Here is a 17859-nt window from a genome sequence, read left to right as displayed (position 1 = left end):
GATGACGCGTCCTTTAGAAAAAGCAATAAAATCCTTTGTCTCAACATTCAACCATCAACCGAATCATCGAAAACCTTGTAAAAACTCCAGCTTGATCCCATAATTTTCATTCGCTTTAAGTGTGTTTTAATTCTTATTCTGTTTCCCAATGTTCATCCAATGTTTCAATTTTAACATATTATACGCCGTTGAAAAGATAATTCAGAGTACTATAAGTTTTGAGAAAAACAGTTTGAAAAATGTTTGAAGATGAAAAATGAAGAAGAAAGAGATGAACTTTTTATCAGCGCTAGAAACTGCATTTTTTGTACAGAGGTACTTTGAAGCCTCCTGATTTCAGATAAACAATAATTTTTCACTTAAAAACATCGCATCAAAAGTTACAACCTCTAGAAGGCAGCTCGTTGAAGTTGAAAAACCCAGATTTTTGTAGTTTTTTACGAAAATGAACTCTAGTATGCTTAAATTTTCGTTAAACAGGGAAATGTATAGTGGACTAGTCTGTTATAAATCTGGATACACTTTTACCATAAATCTGTAAGCAGTTAACATATCTAGTGTGCGGAGAAAAGAATATAATATCTGTGAATTTAGGTGTAGTAAACCAATATCACCAGAACTATTTAAAGCTGATTATATTAAAGTAATCGAGCGATCATGAAATTGCGAAGTAAAAGCTCGATATTAGGTTTTGTTGATCTCCCGCAAGACATTATATTTCGAAATTTCTTAAATTCTTCGATACATGCAGCAATATACTTACAATAACTCGTCTTCTTTTAAACAATAACCCATACTCATATTTGATGCTATAAACTTCATTTTTAGTAAAAGGTAGCCCTTTGGAGTCGAAAACCCCTGATTGTTTTTTTCACTTCAACGGAGCACCTTCTAGAGGCTTATATGAAACGGGAAACACTTATGTAAAAATAAAATAATAAAATAAAACCTTTAAATTAGGAGGCTTCAATCCTCGGGATTAGTCCATTTTTCTTTTTCTGATTTTTTGCACGGTGATGCAAAATGACAGTACTCAAAAAGTGGCGGAGCCCGACTTTTCGAAAATAGGGTTTTTTGGATTTTGTGTGGAATTGCTTCATTTGTTTTTTCTGATTTTTGCATAAAGAGAAGGGCAAGGCTCTCTTAAATGTGAATGAAGCTGTTTTTTTTCCGGAAATTTTTTTGACCGTAAAAATCGGATTCTCTTTTCGGGGAAATTCCCTTTTGTCATTTTTAGGGAAAATGAGCATTTCTCGAGATTGGATTGGTTTTTGTTTTTTTTGTACACTGATATGTAAAGTGGTATTGTTTAAAATCGGAAAGCGCTCGATTTTCAAAGAAAAATTTGGGCCGAAAAGTGCCTAAAAATGGTTTTTTTTGGACTTTGTGTGAAATTCTTTCTTTAGTCTTTTCTGATTTTTTACAAAGTGTTGACGTAACCTTTCTTTCTACCTAACAGTATAGCATAAAAAGAGTGAGACGATGCTATCGTCCGTTAGACTTTAGAGGGTCAGTAAACGCAAGAAAATAATGCGCAGAGTCAGGGCGTCAGGGCGGTTTCCGGTAAAATAGTCGCGGTAGAGTTTGTAACACTGTGTAAACACATCCACCACTGCTTACTCCGCCTCGGGATAAACACCGTTTTCAAAATTATCCTGCCTATTCCTATAACTATTACCTCTTATAATAGTGATCTTGTGTAGACGATAGGATCGTCTAAAACGAGGTTTACCCCCACCAATCAATTTCCGAAGTCGTTGAATCGGAGAAAAATTTCCTTAACGAAAATAAAATTGAAAAAGAAACACCAGTTCAAATTTCCTATCAAATAAATAATTTGATTTCCCTAAAGGATATTAAAAGAAAATCAAGATTTTTGAAGATTGTTATTGACATGATCATTGCAGACCGGAAAATAGATTGTTCACTAAATTGGGGTATCATTATAATTTCATATATTATGTAATTGTTGGTAGGGAAGTCTATCTGGTCGTTACAACCATAATATAAAATGTACGGGGGTTCAAAATGCAGGGTCATGTCAACTTTTTTGATTGTAACTTCCTGTGGCCTCATTTATTTCTTATTTATAGATTCATTAAATTTTTTTTATTGTTTTTTGTTTACCTGGGTCGCCTGCAGTGTGAAACAAGTGTGCGAACGGTCTTTTATGTTGCAAAACATAGCATGGACGTCAAAATCCACTACATATTTGATTGCACGTCTTGACTATCCGGCGCGTGCAAATTTAGCCAACGGTCCACTGAAAACCTTTTTATAAACTGAAAAAATCTTCTGAAAGGAAGACTCTGGTCTAGTGGCAAGTGAACCGTGTATGTACTAACTTATCGCCGGTTTCAACCATTACTAAAAGCTCGGTAGCCGTCGTATTAGCCTCTTAATAAAATGACTGTAGGACTTTTTAAACGTTTGAATCCAATGGTACAAGTGTTTGAGTGATTGAATGGAACATCTAAAAATGTTTTTCCAAGAAGATTCGAATTCTTCTGTTCCTCTTTTCAACAAGTATAAAACTATACACAGTACACGCTTTTTTAATAAAAATGGTGTTTTTTTCAATTCATCATGAATATTTTCAAACAGCTTGTGGAAAATCATCCTAAAATATTCTTACGGTAATTCTTTAGTTTGGATCCAATAGCAGCCAAAATCTAACATGTAAGACATACCTCAAGCAAAAAGTTGGCATTTTTGTTGAACCTTTAGCATTGCTGGGTAATAAATTGCAATTTACGGTAAAATGGTCCAAAAATGGCATTTTTAGGTTCAGTTGCCAAGTTCCATGATGGTGATATTCTTCTTACCATATTCTTAATTTTTTGGTCAATTTCATCATAAATTTTCTTATAAAGTCTATTCTTATAAAAAGAAGCGTGTATAAGAACTTTTCAGACTTTTCAACTGTTCAGACTGTCGGACAGAACAAAATATTATAATGTTTTATAGAATTTTCTCTCTTTCAGAAACTCTGCAAAGTAAAAACTAAACCTTGTGTTTCTCCACACAGAAGAACAATCTTCGAATATAAATTTGTACATATTCCCGTGCGTGTTCGAGTAAGAGAGACTCCACATTGTTAGTGATTACTGTGTATTTTGAACGGAAATCAAACTCATTGATTTTTTAATAGGTTCAGATTGACAGGAAATTACTTTATTGTTATTGGAAATTTACTGTTTTTGGAAAACCAATTCAGCGATGATTCATCAATTTTCTTTTCAATAACCTTGGGGTTAGCTTATATTATAAAAGGGGTATTGCTATACAGTAGCGTAGACTGGAGGGGCGCAAAATTTGTGTAAGAGAGCAGATTTTTCCGAGATTTTTATGACACAGTAATTTTCTCCTACACAAATTTTGCCTTCCTCTTGGCTACGCTACTGCTATACACCGCTGTGTCACAGACCTGGTGTGATCCCCGCACACTGAAAATTTTGCCAAAATTTTGTCCCCGGTTGGAAAATACCTCACAATTTTAGCCCACCTGAGTAATTGACTTTGTTTTGATTCCATCCCCAATTGAAATTCCATTGGAACAAAATCACTCCCAAACAATACGTACTTGACTTTGGGAACAAAAGAATATCTATAAATAATGCTATCCTCATTTGAATCTCATTTGAGACTGTGAGACAGGGGGCTGCTATAATTAAATCAACTGAAATTGAAAAATTATCATTGAGTCAGGATTTAACGAACTGAAAAATTAGAAGCTTCTACAACCGAACTCTAAATTTTAAACTCCAAACGGGAATATACATATCTCCATAATTATTTTGTAGAGCTAGAAATATTTGAAAATTATTATTCCAGTTAGGCGAGGTTAATGCAATTTATTGTTGAATTTATTATCGAAGACCTTGAGAAAAATTGGTCAAGTTCTGCATTGTAACTTTTCAAATGAATAACGGACTGAAACACAATGGGGATTGATATTCACACATTTTTCATGTATGGGGATTTAAATTATTCGGGGATGGGAAAAATAACATAATATTTTGCAGTGAGGATTGGTTTATTTGTTTATTTTCAGTGGGGACAAAAGTTGGGGGATAATTTTCCACCGGGACAATATTTTGGCCAATTTTTTCACTGGGAAGGGGTCCCAGTGAGTCTGTGAGAAGGGGTGTATCTTTGATAGGAGGGGGCAAATAATTCTTGAAGAGGGTTTCTAGGTGGGTTGTTCCATAGACATCTCAAATAGTGGATGATATATCATATCAAATAAACGTGCGCAAAATTACGAGACACTAATACCAAGGAATAATAAGTCGAGGGAGAGAATTCCCCTTGTCAATCCTTACCAGGTAGGTGAGAATTAATGGCAAAAGACCACATTTTTCTATTACCCCAAGCTCCCTGCGGTGAAAGCAATAGTGGACTTCAGTCAAAACAAAACTTCTTGTGTTATAAAATTAGATATGTAGAATCTAAAATAAGAAGCAATGAATAGAAACTAGTCATCTTTTGAATGGAATATTTCTACACGATGACTAAAGATATTCTATAAGGTAAAATTGGACAAATTACAATGTTATTAGCAAATAAATAACCCTTTTTCAATATTATAAACCTACAAGTTAACCTTCACCAGGGGTAATGTTAAGCTGTACGCATCCCCTCTGATAGACCAGGCGATGACTCCCAAAGCAAAATTCCCTTATTGATCTTTGGTGAGCCTAATATACCGGGTGCACCAAAAAAAAGTATACAGGTTTGTCGAGATATTGTGAGCTTCAGGATTTATATTTTTTGTTCATTCTTTTTTTATTGTATAGAGGATGCTCTAACTTCAATTTTGAGCTATTATACATTAAATTTGAAAAAGTAGCTGGAAAGTTATTCCCAAAACACTGACTTTTTTTCCATGTCGAAATTTCAAAAAATCATTAAAAACAGCAACCACGCTATAAATAAGACAAAATGACAAAAACACAATTTCATTGTCTTTTTCATTCTTTTTTCTCCTATCTTATATTTTGCCAACGGTTTGTCCATCTTATTTACACACCATGAATATTTCCAACACCAGCAAACTCAATGCAGACCCAAGTTCTTTGAGCAACTAGTTGAGGAATGGTGATTCATTTTTTCAAAAATTTTCTCCCGTAACACACCACACCTCTCTTGGAGATTTCAAAAAAAATTTTCAGCTTTACCAAAAATATTTTTCCATATGGGAATAGCTTGTTTTAACATTTTCTTAAATTCCGCAACGAGTTTTGATGAACAAAGTTGCATTTTTTGGTATTTGTATGTGTAAAGAAGAAAAGTGTTAAGAGAAAAGTTTGCTCGCTGTTTTTGACGATTTTTTGAAATTTCGACATTAAAAAAAAGTCAGTTTTTTTGAAATAATTTTCGAATTACTTTTTCAAACCTAATGTATGATAGCTCAAAATTCAAGTTAGAGCATCCTCTATGCGATAAAAAAAGAACGAACAAAAAATTTAAATCCTGAAGCTCACAATATCTCGACAAAGTTGTATACTTTTTTTTGGTGCACCCGGTATAGTGTTAATGAAATCATGGGGCTAACCCTAGTCAACCTAGGCTTTTAGGGGCGGTTCAAAACTAACTAGAGGGTGCTTTTTCTGTACCACCCCTTAACTTTTGATCTAGTGGGTCTTTTTGAATGAAATTTGGCACACAAAATCCTTGTCACATAAGTTAACTTTTGACAAAAAATCTTTTTGATGACGTCACTCATCATGGTCAAAGTGAGCAAAAACCGAAAATTTCCCTTGTTCTTGTAAATAGCTATTGTATTCTAACAAAGGCTTTAGAAAAAAGTTGCCTGAGTTTAAAATGCTTATTTTATGCTAAATATTCAATAAATTACGGTTTAAACGATATATTTGACATAAAAAATAAATTTCTATTGGAAAAGTGTCAATTTTTGTGACACTTTACTGTCAGAAATGTCATCATGCTCAAGGTGTGAAAATTTTTAGATGCAAATTTTTTTTTTTTTTTGAAGCTAAATAAAAGTTAGGAATTTACAGAAAATTTCATGGCAAAAACTCTATTATTTCAGGAGCTATTACCAATAATTTGACCTCCGAACAGAAACAGCCCCCCCCCAGGACCAAACAGGTCCTGCTTGACCTCTATAGGGGGTTTTCATGGTCAGCGAATGTTAAAAATAGAAAAAATAGTCTAGTTAAAGTTAAATATATTTTAAAATAATCATTTAAAACTCTTCAAACATTGCAAAAGTGTTCTCGTAGATAGTTCCTGAGAACATATGCTGCATTTCGAAAATGTGAAAGATATTTTACATTTTGCAACCCCGGGAGGGGGGTAGCCGCTGAGGTTGGACCCTAAAAATAGGCCCTGCGTTAGAATTTGCGAAAAAAAAGTGGAACTGAATTTCCTAGATTTTCTAAAAAATTTCCACTTTTTCCGAATTCCCCCAAAAAGGTACCCTAAGAGGGCCTGATTTTTCTAAGTTACTGTTTTGCTACCCTACCTGGGACCAATTGAGGTGAGAAAGGTACCCTGGATTAGCGGCGGATCCCCGTACCCCTTTTTGCCCAAGTACCCCTATCCCCCCAGAATACAACCCAGAATTCGGGAGTCAAAATTTTCTTTCAAATTTATTCCTTTGATTTTTTACCTTCCTTAGCCTAGAAACAAGGAAATATTAAAGTTTAAAAAAAAATCGATCTTTTGGGCAAGTCAAGGCAACTTTATTTGACTCACAAAATAGATGAGAATCTATTTTTGGTTTTGGTTTTTGGTAAAAAGGTTTTTGCCCAGATTTAAAGTTCTTTAGCAATTGTACCAGGTACCCAAGAACTCAAGCAATGCTTGTCCAGCGGCCAAGACGCCCCATTTTTCTATTTTGTTTTTCGATCTTTTCTAAATGGACAATCTTCATTCAGCAACATCGCCCATCCTTGAAACGGGCGTATCGAGGGAACGCCATTTAAGGTTTCATTGCCGCCATGAACGGTGTAACCAAGCATTCCTGAAAAAGTGATGAGATAAACATGATTTAAATCATCTCGCTTGTTACAGGACAGATTTATACTAAACTTGCAAATTATAGCTGTATAACTGAACACAAAAAGGAAAATCTAATTTCATGACAAATCAACGCTGCATATGTCCAAAAGAAATTTTACTTTGGCGATTTAGCTGTTTGTTCTTAAAGTAGGATAAAATTAAGCCAAAAGTCCGAAATGAAATCCGACTCTTGAAGGGACTAAAATTTTGTTTGGAGTTTTCGATGCCAAACCCTTTTGAGAAACAAGAGCCTAGTGGCGTACCTCCAACTAAATGAGACATGCTTTCGAATCCTCCATTTACAAGTAACATTGGTACCACTGATAATCCAGTTGAAAACTCTGATAGGCCATCAACATTGATTTTCCCTACAAATATAGATATTTTGATTAGCAAGATATTATCCAGACTTATTTAAGATAGAAAGAGCAATAGATAGAAAAGGCCACTTTCAAAAGTATTTTGTGTCACCTCTAAAATACTGGAGCTTTTTTGTGTAGTAATTATTTAATCACCTGTGAAACCAATAAGCAAAGATATCAACTAATCAAAACGCTTTTTTATAAGAACTATTTTATATGCTTATATAAGAACACGAGGCTGAAATTCGGCCAAAACCTAAGAACAAATTTAGAACAATCTGACCCTTCTTATTTTCACCAGTAAGAGATATTGACAATAGGAAACGGAATATGACATTCCAACATGATGACGTCACCAAGTGTGTGTTTTAGAGAGCAGATCCTGTTAAATTTTGGTCATTTTTCGTTTCCTATTGTCAATATCTCTTACTGGTTAAAGTTTGAAGTTGATACCATAACTAGAATTGAAGATATTATTTTTTGAGTATTTCCATTCTGGTCTGTAAAATAGATGAAATGAAGATCGAAAAAAATGAAAAATATCACTTTCATTTCATTTCTTTTTGAAAATTAAATGTCTCGACAAGAAGAAAAGCTTTTGACATAATTTTTTTCTTCGATTCTTGCATATGTTTTACTGTAGTCCTACTGAGAGGATTTTATCAGTGAGGCTCCGACTTTAAATCACTGTCTTAAATTTTGAATTTTTACCTTAAAATATTCCAATTTTTTTAAGGTTTTGAAAGATAATTTTAAACTCCATCGAATGGCGGGTAGTTTTTATATAAAAGCTTGCTAACTAGACTAATTCAAAGTGTCAAGGTGTACACTGTTTTTGGCAATTTTTGTCGTCATCACAAGCATAAAAATTTCGAAAAAATAAGAACAGCCCAGTCTGGTCCAAAATTTAAGTATAAACTAAAGAAAGTCCAGGACATTATATTTTGAATATAAAAAAGTAACTTTATGAAGTTATCGTTCCCCTCTTGACTAGTGACCGATGACGATGTACGATTAAAAAGATTTAAAAAAAGTTATCCTGTGACGCGAGAGTGAACTCTCTTTCACTTTCTTTTTCTTGTAAATGACAACCATCAACACATCAATCAATCCTTGTCCTATTTTTTAGGCGGGACTTTTTTGGGGATTCTAATTCACGGAATACGAAAACGCGTTTTTTCAGGTCACGTGACGAGAAAATACGACAAAAGTTAAAAAAACCCGTCATTTCCGCAGAAACGGCCAAAAAAGTCCGTCCAGTTTTTCCGCCCATTTTCAAAATCTTATTTTTTTGCATCGTTTTCTTCATATTTTTGCCCTCCTAAAAAGTACTGGGCCGTATTTTTCTTTCCCCTCTTTAGGTATCATTGTTGATCTGACACTTTTTTCAATAATTTTGTGACGTCAATAATGACATCATAGGATTGAACAATAATTATGGCCCAGGTATTTTTGAATTATATTTTTTATGTACTTTTTGGATCAACAATAAAAAAACTATTTTCCTCCGTCTACCATTGGGAACTAATACCGGCAAGATTTGAAAAAATCCTTAACTTGCCCGAGAACAAAGGTACCAGCCGACCAGCTCCAGATCCACTCCCCCCTTTTCACCTTTTCCACGTTAAATTCTTAGAAGTAGTATTATACCTTGTAGAAACTCAACAATCCATCCAGAGTAGACATGAGATCTACCAGATCCATATTTGACTTCATGGTCCATGATTTTACTCCACCAAACTGTATCCGGTCTTCCCCGGTACGTAGATACCAAATTCCCCAAAGTCTTTTTAACGGATGATATCCAATACGTCATATTAAACCCGTCCGTTGATGCGAGATCTTGTTTAATAGGTTCTAAGATTTCAATTAACCTATCAAATTTTTGTTGCAATTGTTCCCAATCTTTGAAAGTTCCCAGCATCTCTACAGCTTTGATACCACAAATGAAATGTAATTCATATTCAAAATATTCTTGGAGTGATGACATCAAAGTGATCGACGATACAATCTGCAGCTCTGGTGTGCTTGTGGTAAAATTAGCTCTCATATTTTCAGCATAATCTGGTACCTTGATTCTTTTTCCAATTTGTTTCGAAAATTGTTTAAAAATATGTTGATAAGGCACGTCATAAATTGAGTCAGCCCCTGTTTCAACAATAATTTTCTCTTTACCAATATGATCCACAAAGAATTTTCGAACAGTTTCTTTGCCAGAGTTGTCATCAATGAGACTTGCTATTCTTCTGGTGATCGGGAGCCAAAAATCATCTGGAGAAATCCTAAGATTCCAATGATGGTTATAGGCTTCTAGAACTGCAGCAAATAGCCCCATATTTCCAGTATAATAAATTTCGTCTTCGGATCCTAAGGCAACTGTTTTTGTTCCGATTCGTTCTCTACTAGCTCTACTCTCACGCTTAAGTTCATCCATTTCAAGACCATTTACTCTCTGTTTTTGAGTCTTTTTTTCATCGCCCTTTATCGCTTCTTCTAAAAACACGCTTGCATTTCCGTACCGCAATTCTCTCTTTTCTTTATGTAATTCAACATTACCAGCATCTTCCCCTATGCTGCTTGTCTTGTAGTACCTCCAAGTCAATCCTTGACGGTAGCTCTCCAGATCTAATGGTGTCTTATAAAACGGTAATGCTAAATCTACAAATGTACCACTGACATTCTTTTCACCGTAAACTGCACTTTTAACGATGAATTGACACCCTTCTTCGTCTTCACACTTTGGCGGTGGGTATACCCAGTAGAACATCGAGTAAATGGTACTAATGCCAAATGATCCAATGTTGGAAATTGTTGGTATGATTTTTGGTATGACCAGCAATGCAACGAGTAGGATCAAAACGAATGCAATTGTGTCTTTTGTGAGATTGCACATCTTGTTTGTCTTTTCTTTTATGAAAACTTTATTGATACATTTGAGTGAAAAAAAAACATAATTCATTCATTCATTCATTCACTCGCTATTTTACTCAATAACTCATCTTTTTCACTCAATAATTCATTCTTTCACTCAACCGCTCAATCACTCATTTTTCACTCATTCATTCATTTATTCACTCACTCAAAGAAAAACGAGACATTTTCGGTAATATTTGGCAATGTACTAGTGGTCCCAGACCGTCGTCACAGACGACTTGTCACTATAATTCATTAGCTACATCGAAGAGTGCACGGTTTCACGTATTATATATTATGGTATGTAGTTTCAACCACAACTGAATTTCTTCCACATGGCTTGAAAATGAAAAATGGATTCCTTAGCCATCAAAGCTAGCCATCGTGGGTAGACATTTGAGTGTGACTTTTTAAAGACTTTGAAAATCTTTGGAAATCGTTGGAAATATTTTTCGTAAACATTGAAGTCTGAGTCTAATTTGAAAATAGTCTTCCATAATCTGAGATATTGGAAATTCTTTAAAATACCACAAATTTAGAAAGATGACGGATCACTCAAAATTCAATGTGGAGGAATGCATAACTTTTCCGCAGCCTATTGTTAAAATCTATTAACGGCATGGACACTAATCGGGGGGGGGGCAAGAATTACCAATATCACCCGTGTCTAGGCTAAAAGAGTTGATGCAAATAATAACATATCCCCAATATGTACGGAAATCTAAAATTGCTAGCGAAAACAAAGACGCAACAGAGAAAGGCTTCAGACACGTGCGGCTATTATCATATAGATACCGATAGTACTTGAAGATGAGGTATTTTAGGTATAAAGATAGATACGAGCCCTCCAAATGCGTCCGAAATGGGTCCTACCCACGAAAATGTATGAATCACGGCGCTGACAGACACAAGCTGCCATGACACTCGAACGACACTGGGAGAGTGATGCTCGTGGGAGGTCGAACCTTATGAGTGTTATGGCACGTCACAATGTCTGGCATATCACCCACACTCTTGTATCAGAGTAGTGGTACCCATGGCATGGGTTGACCCGGACGAAGGTATATTCACTTCCCAAGTGAATCGTAGAGACACGGTGGGTATCTAATTCGGGCCTCCCAGGTGGGAGTCAAGGTAACCACTATACCAATGACCTTGAGTTTGGGCTTAAAATTAGGTAATAAGTCAAAGTTTGGCATTTTTTGGCTCAAAATCTATAAGCAACTTTCTACCTGAAACCCACCCATTCTTTCACTAATTCACTCATTTTTCACTCGTTCATTCACTCATTCATTCATTCTTTCATTCTTTCACTAATTCATTCAACCACTCAATCTTTCACTCATACATTCATTCATTCTTCCACTCAATAACTCAGTCACTCAATCACTCATTTTTCATTCATTCATTCATTCATTCATTCATTCATTCATTCATTCATTCATTCATTCATTCATTCATTCATTCATTCATTCATTCATTCATTCATTCATTCATTCATTCATTCATTCATTCATTCATTCATTCATTCATTCATTCATTCATTCATTCATTCATTCTTTCGTTCAATCATTCAATCTTTCACGCAATCACTCGCTCGCTTACTCGGGATTCACTCGCTCTTTCACAGATTCACTCAATCTTTCACGCAATTACTCATTATGCTACCTTTCCATCTTTCTTTCTTCCAATTTTATGTTTTTAAACTCATTCACCTTCACTTTTTTAATCTGTCTCTCACACTTTTCCACTATTTATACTTAACTACACTTTTATCCTGTCACCTGCATTTCAAATCAATGTTCTTGAAAAACAAACTTATCAATCTCACTCTCCAGAGTTCCTATCAACGAATTGTTTCTCGTGCTAATTGAAAAATGTGCTTCCATCTATGTATTAATTTACCAATACTCTGTTTCATAAAATGTTTTGTGTTGGCAATTAGAAACACGAAAATCAATTAACAATCACATGGTAATAATAGCCCCAAGATAAGTATGTGCAACTAATTATTCGAATTTCCCCGAATTTCAAAGAAGAAAATTTTTAAGTAATTTTTCGATGCTTAGTGGTTGCCACTTTTTCTTTCGTTTCTGCTGATGCGATTCTTTTCTTTGTATTTTTAGTAGTTTCAAACCTAATCAGTGGTGAACTCGGTATTTATTTTTCCCAGACCGGCTTTTCGGCTTTTAATCCTTAAAAAGTGAGTTGGAAAAAGCGTCTAAATTTGCAAAATGATACCTATTATATCCTAGTCTTTCTCTTTTACGTATGACTGATAAAAAGGATTTTGATTTTCTAGATTATTAAGACGAGAACTAAGAAAAATAAAATGGAACGCTAATTTGAAACCACTAACTTTACATCGGAAAATAAGGATTCAACATTTCCATCAGATATAATCTCACAGCACTTACCGATATCATTTAAAAGTTAGGTAACAGTAGAGCGTCTACTGGTAAAACCGTACTGACTATCCGAAAAGAGGTGCAAATTTGTCAGGTGGTTTGTCATATGCTCACGTAAGATTCCATCAGCTTGCAAACCACGGATTTTAAGTTCACCGGTCTGTAGTTAACTGCGAAGTTATGTCCTCCTTTGCTCTTATTGATGGGTGTAACGTGAGCAAGTTTCCAATCCTCAGGTAGAATCCCTTCAGCTAGTGTCTTCATTATTAATCTTGAAAGGGGCTCAGAAATTTAATCGACAAGTTCTTTTAGCATCCTTGGATGTATTTCGTCAGGACCAAACGATTTGTTTGAAAACAGGTTCCTGAGCCTCTTACTGATCATATCTAATCTGGTTACGAAGATGTCAACAATATCATACTCTGTTCTGCGTGGGAATTCGTCGAACTCGATGTTGAAGACACTGAAAAATTGCTTTTGCAGGATGTTTGCTTTCTCGTGATCTTCGTGTCGAAGTGAAGACTTGTTCTTTGGTGACTCGAGAAGTGAAGAAATTCCTATCGCAGCTGTCATCTTACTTCTTACACGTGACCAAAAAACCTTAGGTTTGGTTTTTTCTCTATTGCTGATGTTACGTTCGTAGTTCCAACGAGCTTGTGTCATCATCCGGTTGACTCTATTTCATGCTGTAACGTAGATGAGGTGGTTGCGTCTCTTTTCCACGGGACACGAGATACGGGCCCATTCCCTATGCAATGGACGCTTTTTGCTCACTTTCCTTCGCAGATCTTCTCCTATTGGTATTGATCCCTTGGATCGCCAGCTTTGACAATCGAATTCCTTAAGTGGAACGACTTTATTTCTAAGCTCTAATAACTTGTTTTTGATTAAATCGAATCTCATTGAGTGACCCTTTTGACCACAATCGTTGGCTACCAAAGACTGCTTCATTGCACAATAATCACCTTCATCGAAGAATTATCTCTTAGAATCTACTTTGCGAATGTCAAAACCAAGACACTGTGATCGTTTTACCCTAATGGTCTTACATATTGTAGATTTCGAACTTGTGAAGATCAAGGTGAAGATCAAGTTGATTGTAGGGGGGGGGGGTCATCTGACCGGACAGCGTGTTGGCTCGCCCACATGTTGGTGTAAAAATGAAGCATGGATTGCATTAGTCTACACAATAGACAGCTCCAGGCTTTTAGGGGCAGTTTCTAAACGTCGACCAGAAATGACGACCACAACCGGCGACCAGCCCTGTCTCATCTATTTAAAGCCACGTGCCAAATACGTAAAACAACTATTTCGACGCTCTTGGAGCTTGATTTTGGTGTCAATTTCTATCCTTTTGTATTATCAGCATCAAAAAAATCAGTGGCACAAAGTTTTTTGAAAATGATTTGAGAAGCTTTGTATTTCATCATCAGATTGTTATTTCTGTCGAAGTTGGTCATTTTGTCAGCATAAAGACAATAGAATAATTGATTAGATTATATCTCTAAAACTGGCCTTCCCAATATTTTCCTACCGACAAGTTCTATCTATTCATACTAAAGGCATCTCACTCAGTAAAATTAAAATATTTGGTGTAACAAAGCTTACAAACATCATACTTAATGACCCAGTCAATATTTTTGTCAAATAGCTTTGTCAAGAAAATGACTGGTTACTTCAAATGTCACTTTTTAGTATTCTGAGGACTTGATTAAAACATTCTCTACGGTGGAGAGAGCAGATAAACTCGATAATCCAAATTTATCTGGTCCCGGTCGTGGTCGCTGGTCGTGGTCGCCATTTCTGGTCGATGTTTAGAAACTCCCGGCTTTTAGGCCTTACTCTTGGTCTATAGGCACTGTTATAGGCGGCCACTAGTATAAGGTTTAAACCAAACATAATAGACAACTTTCAAAAAAGATGTTTATCAATAGAGATTTCAAATAAAAGAATGTTTAAAACACAGGATTGGCTTAGGTTTCGAAACTCTCTATTGTTTCATTAAAAACCTCAGTGCGCATGCGATTTATCCGGAGAATTTCAATATTCAAAACAAGAGCAGTGGTCATATCCCGAAGAGTAGGAGTTTTACGCTCGAAACAAAGGAAGGTATGACGTAGCCTAGGATTGCATCTACAATCAAAGTCATAATATTTGAGAACAAAGGGAAATTCCCACGAAATCTTACAAACACAAACGATTTGGAAGCGCTCTAAATTAGGTTGGACAGGTAGAGTTTTAACTTTGAGTCTTAAGACTTAGGGCCTTAGGATCTGAGGAACTAAAAGTCCAAGATTGGTCCAATAGAGCTCAGAATGTAGCCTAGAAGTCTACAAACCCATCCCGAATTGAAATTTTCGAATAAATTTATCAATTTGCCCAAAAACGACTTTTTCGCCCGAATTTTGAATTGCTGAAAACGAGGAATTAACCAAAATTCCCAATATATTTTGACCGAGAATATAGGAACTGCTCTTCTTTGCTCCCCTCTATATGTGGTGTAGTCAAATTTTCCCAGTTTATTGTTGGGAAGTTGAAATCCCCAATGAAACATTTGTGTGAATATTTCATCTCCGCGGGAATAGTTTTTATTAGCGAGTTGAGCTTTGCATTATTTTCTTCGGATGAATCTGTTTTCGTAGGACTGCGATAGAGACATGCAAACACTAGTAATAGGGACAAGGCAGATTTCGATTATACACCAGTGTGTACTCGCAAAATTCATATTCTTGTAATTCTTTTAACCCGCCTACCTTTGTTTTAACTTCACAGATTGCGATTATATGTGGCTTTTTATGTGTGCATGGACTTGTAATTGGTCCATTTGACCAGGTGTTAATTGGTCTGCATTGGCATACAGGATTAGGATGTCCTTTTCAACTTTCTTTTCCCCTTTGGAATTGTTGGATGCTCGATTTGGTGGTATACATTTGGTCTTTCTCTTTATTCTTTTTTGTTCTTTTTTGTTTTTTTTTCGTTTTTATCTTCGTTTTTGTTATCTTTCTGATGATGTTTTTCACCAGTTATGTTTACTGTCGTTGTTGAAGGATGTTGGCCTTCACCTTCCTGATGCTGAATCCGTTTTTTGATGAGCCACTGCTTTGTCTTTTTGTTCTTCGCGTTCAATTCTTTAGCTTCGGCAACTAGCTCTTTATATCCCTTTATTTGATCACAAGTTAGGTCCTCACATATACCCATCCCTTTAAGTATGTTTTGTTACCCTTGAGGGCGGGAAGGTTACCAAATATACTTTCTTTCTCCTTCTCGTTATTAGAGATAACCAGTAATGGACGTTTATTCCCATCAGCCTTCGCTCCCAGTCTATACAGCTGTTTGATGCCCACTTTAACCCGAAGGTTTTGAATGAGCATCTTCACGTCTTCATGTTTCGGTGCGTCTTCAGTAGTTGGCTCTGGTGTCCCATTGAAAATTATATTTCTTGATCTCTTGACTTTATCCTTTTGTTCTGCTTCCTCCTCTTTATGAACTTCCTTGACAGCAGTCTTGATGCTATCGTTGGAAGGGACGATCTCTCGTTTGGTAGTTACAGCTGCGGCATAAAATTTGCATTTGTTTTTAACGGTGGATAAGATTTCTGAACGAAAGTCCTCCAACTTTCTTGCTGGATGGTTGGACAGCTGTTTCTTTTAAGTCAGATATTTCTTCTTTCTGTGCTTGCACAATTTCCAGAAATTGATGCTACGCATTTTTTATTTTCTTGATCGTCTTTTCTTTTTCTTTTATTGTTTCTTTGAGCTTCCCAAGCTCAGCAGCTTTGGATTGACGGTTGCGGTCCAGAGTGCGGATTGATGGCAAGTAAGTCCTGCGAAACAGTCACACAAATCGGGCAGATGTAGTTTCAGCTGTTTTCCGTCCTTCTACTGTCTTTAAAAACCAAAATCATAAATGGAGGAAGTCTTGTACAAATGTAGTGAACCAGTCAGTTGCATTTAGTGCAGTGGAAACTGTTCATTGGTGCAACATAATGGTGTACAGAGTGGATAAGGAGTGATCTTGTGACTCGTGGACGTCATTCTTGATGTTTTAATTGAGTTGTTGTTGTATGGTGGTGAATCTTTTTTTATTTTTCATGATCTTGTAGAAAAATTCAGATTAGAATATCCTATATATGCTTTGGAATGGGCTATTTCAGAAAGAAATTGTATTAGTTATGTGTAAAGTTCGACCTTAACCTGAATTTTTGACTAATTATTTGATACCCCCTGGATGCTTTCTAGAAAAGAGTCGTCCTGGACGTGAATTTTCTGTTCGTCATTCCCTAGATTTCGCCTCCTCGACCACAAAAAACGCTTCTCACAAATGGACAGTAGAACCCCCGAAATTGTTACCCTTAAAATTTGGTGAACCACATCCCCCCTGGATTTTTGAAAATTTAGATTCCCCTAAAAGTCGCACCTCCTCAATATAGGTACGATTTATTTCTGGATTAGCCCAATTTAGGGCAGTGTATATTAATTTTGTAGATTTTTCTTCATCACCGTCTCATGATAAGTCTACTTGATGGATCTTCTCTCTTCAACTTGAAATCAACTGTAAAAAATAATTAGAAATTTTGATTCAAAATTTTAACTTAGCAACACAGTTCTGATATCAATGAGGAGGGAACAAAAGAAATGGGGGAGGAAGGGTTCGAAATTCGCACACAATCTTGTAAAGGATCCGTTATACTTTTTAGTGCTTTTTCGATGGTCTGAAACAGGGATCATTTATTCATGATATGCCTTCCACGGACCTTACAGCTGACTGGTTCCAAATGGCAAATTAAATCCCCGCCAAAGTTTCTTCTTTTAAGATACAATAATTATCTTTTTGAAATTTAATCTTTTGAAAGTTGGATCTATACTGATCATTTAAAATTATTTCTTAGGACTTTATTAACCTTCAAATTTAGTTTGAGATTTTGTTAAAATCGAAATTTTTCATACTGGGCTTTTAGGGGCCTGAATATTCAATAAATTACGGTTTAAACGATATTATACATTAAACTTATAATTTGTATAACACTTTACCGTCAGAGTTGTCATCATGCTCAAATTGTAAAAATGTAGATGTCAAAAATCATTCAAAAAGTATTCAAAAATTATTCTATTTTGAAGCTAAATAAAATTTCATGTCAAAAGCTTCAA

The 17859-nt window shown here is 35.6% G+C and overlaps 2 protein-coding genes across 2 annotated transcripts in view; one reads left to right on the top strand and one right to left on the bottom strand.

The window, feature by feature from the left end:
• The first annotated feature begins 2607 nt into the window (after nucleotides 1-2607).
• LOC136800980 (nuclear factor of activated T-cells 5-like) overlaps nucleotides 2608-17859 on the top strand; it is a 131482-nt gene continuing 116230 nt past the window's right edge. The window contains exon 1 of the mRNA XM_067057594.1: nucleotides 2608-2617. The gene's annotated coding sequence lies outside the window, so the exon portion shown is untranslated. The remainder of the gene's footprint in view (nucleotides 2618-17859) is intronic.
• LOC136800983 (uncharacterized) lies at nucleotides 6181-10307 on the bottom strand. Its single transcript, XM_067057596.1, has 3 exons — nucleotides 9042-10307; nucleotides 7293-7397; nucleotides 6181-6991 (listed from the first exon to the last, which is right to left on the bottom strand). The coding sequence occupies exons 1-3, from the start codon at nucleotides 10282-10284 to the stop codon at nucleotides 6861-6863; spliced, it is 1479 nt and encodes a 492-aa protein (XP_066913697.1). The 5' UTR covers nucleotides 10285-10307; the 3' UTR covers nucleotides 6181-6860.

This window comes from Clytia hemisphaerica, unplaced genomic scaffold, assembly GCF_902728285.1.
Source record: "Clytia hemisphaerica strain Z4C2 unplaced genomic scaffold, Clytia hemisphaerica genome assembly, whole genome shotgun sequence".
NCBI lineage: Eukaryota > Metazoa > Cnidaria > Hydrozoa > Leptothecata > Clytiidae > Clytia > Clytia hemisphaerica.
This window is presented reverse-complemented; position numbering and strand designations above follow the sequence as displayed.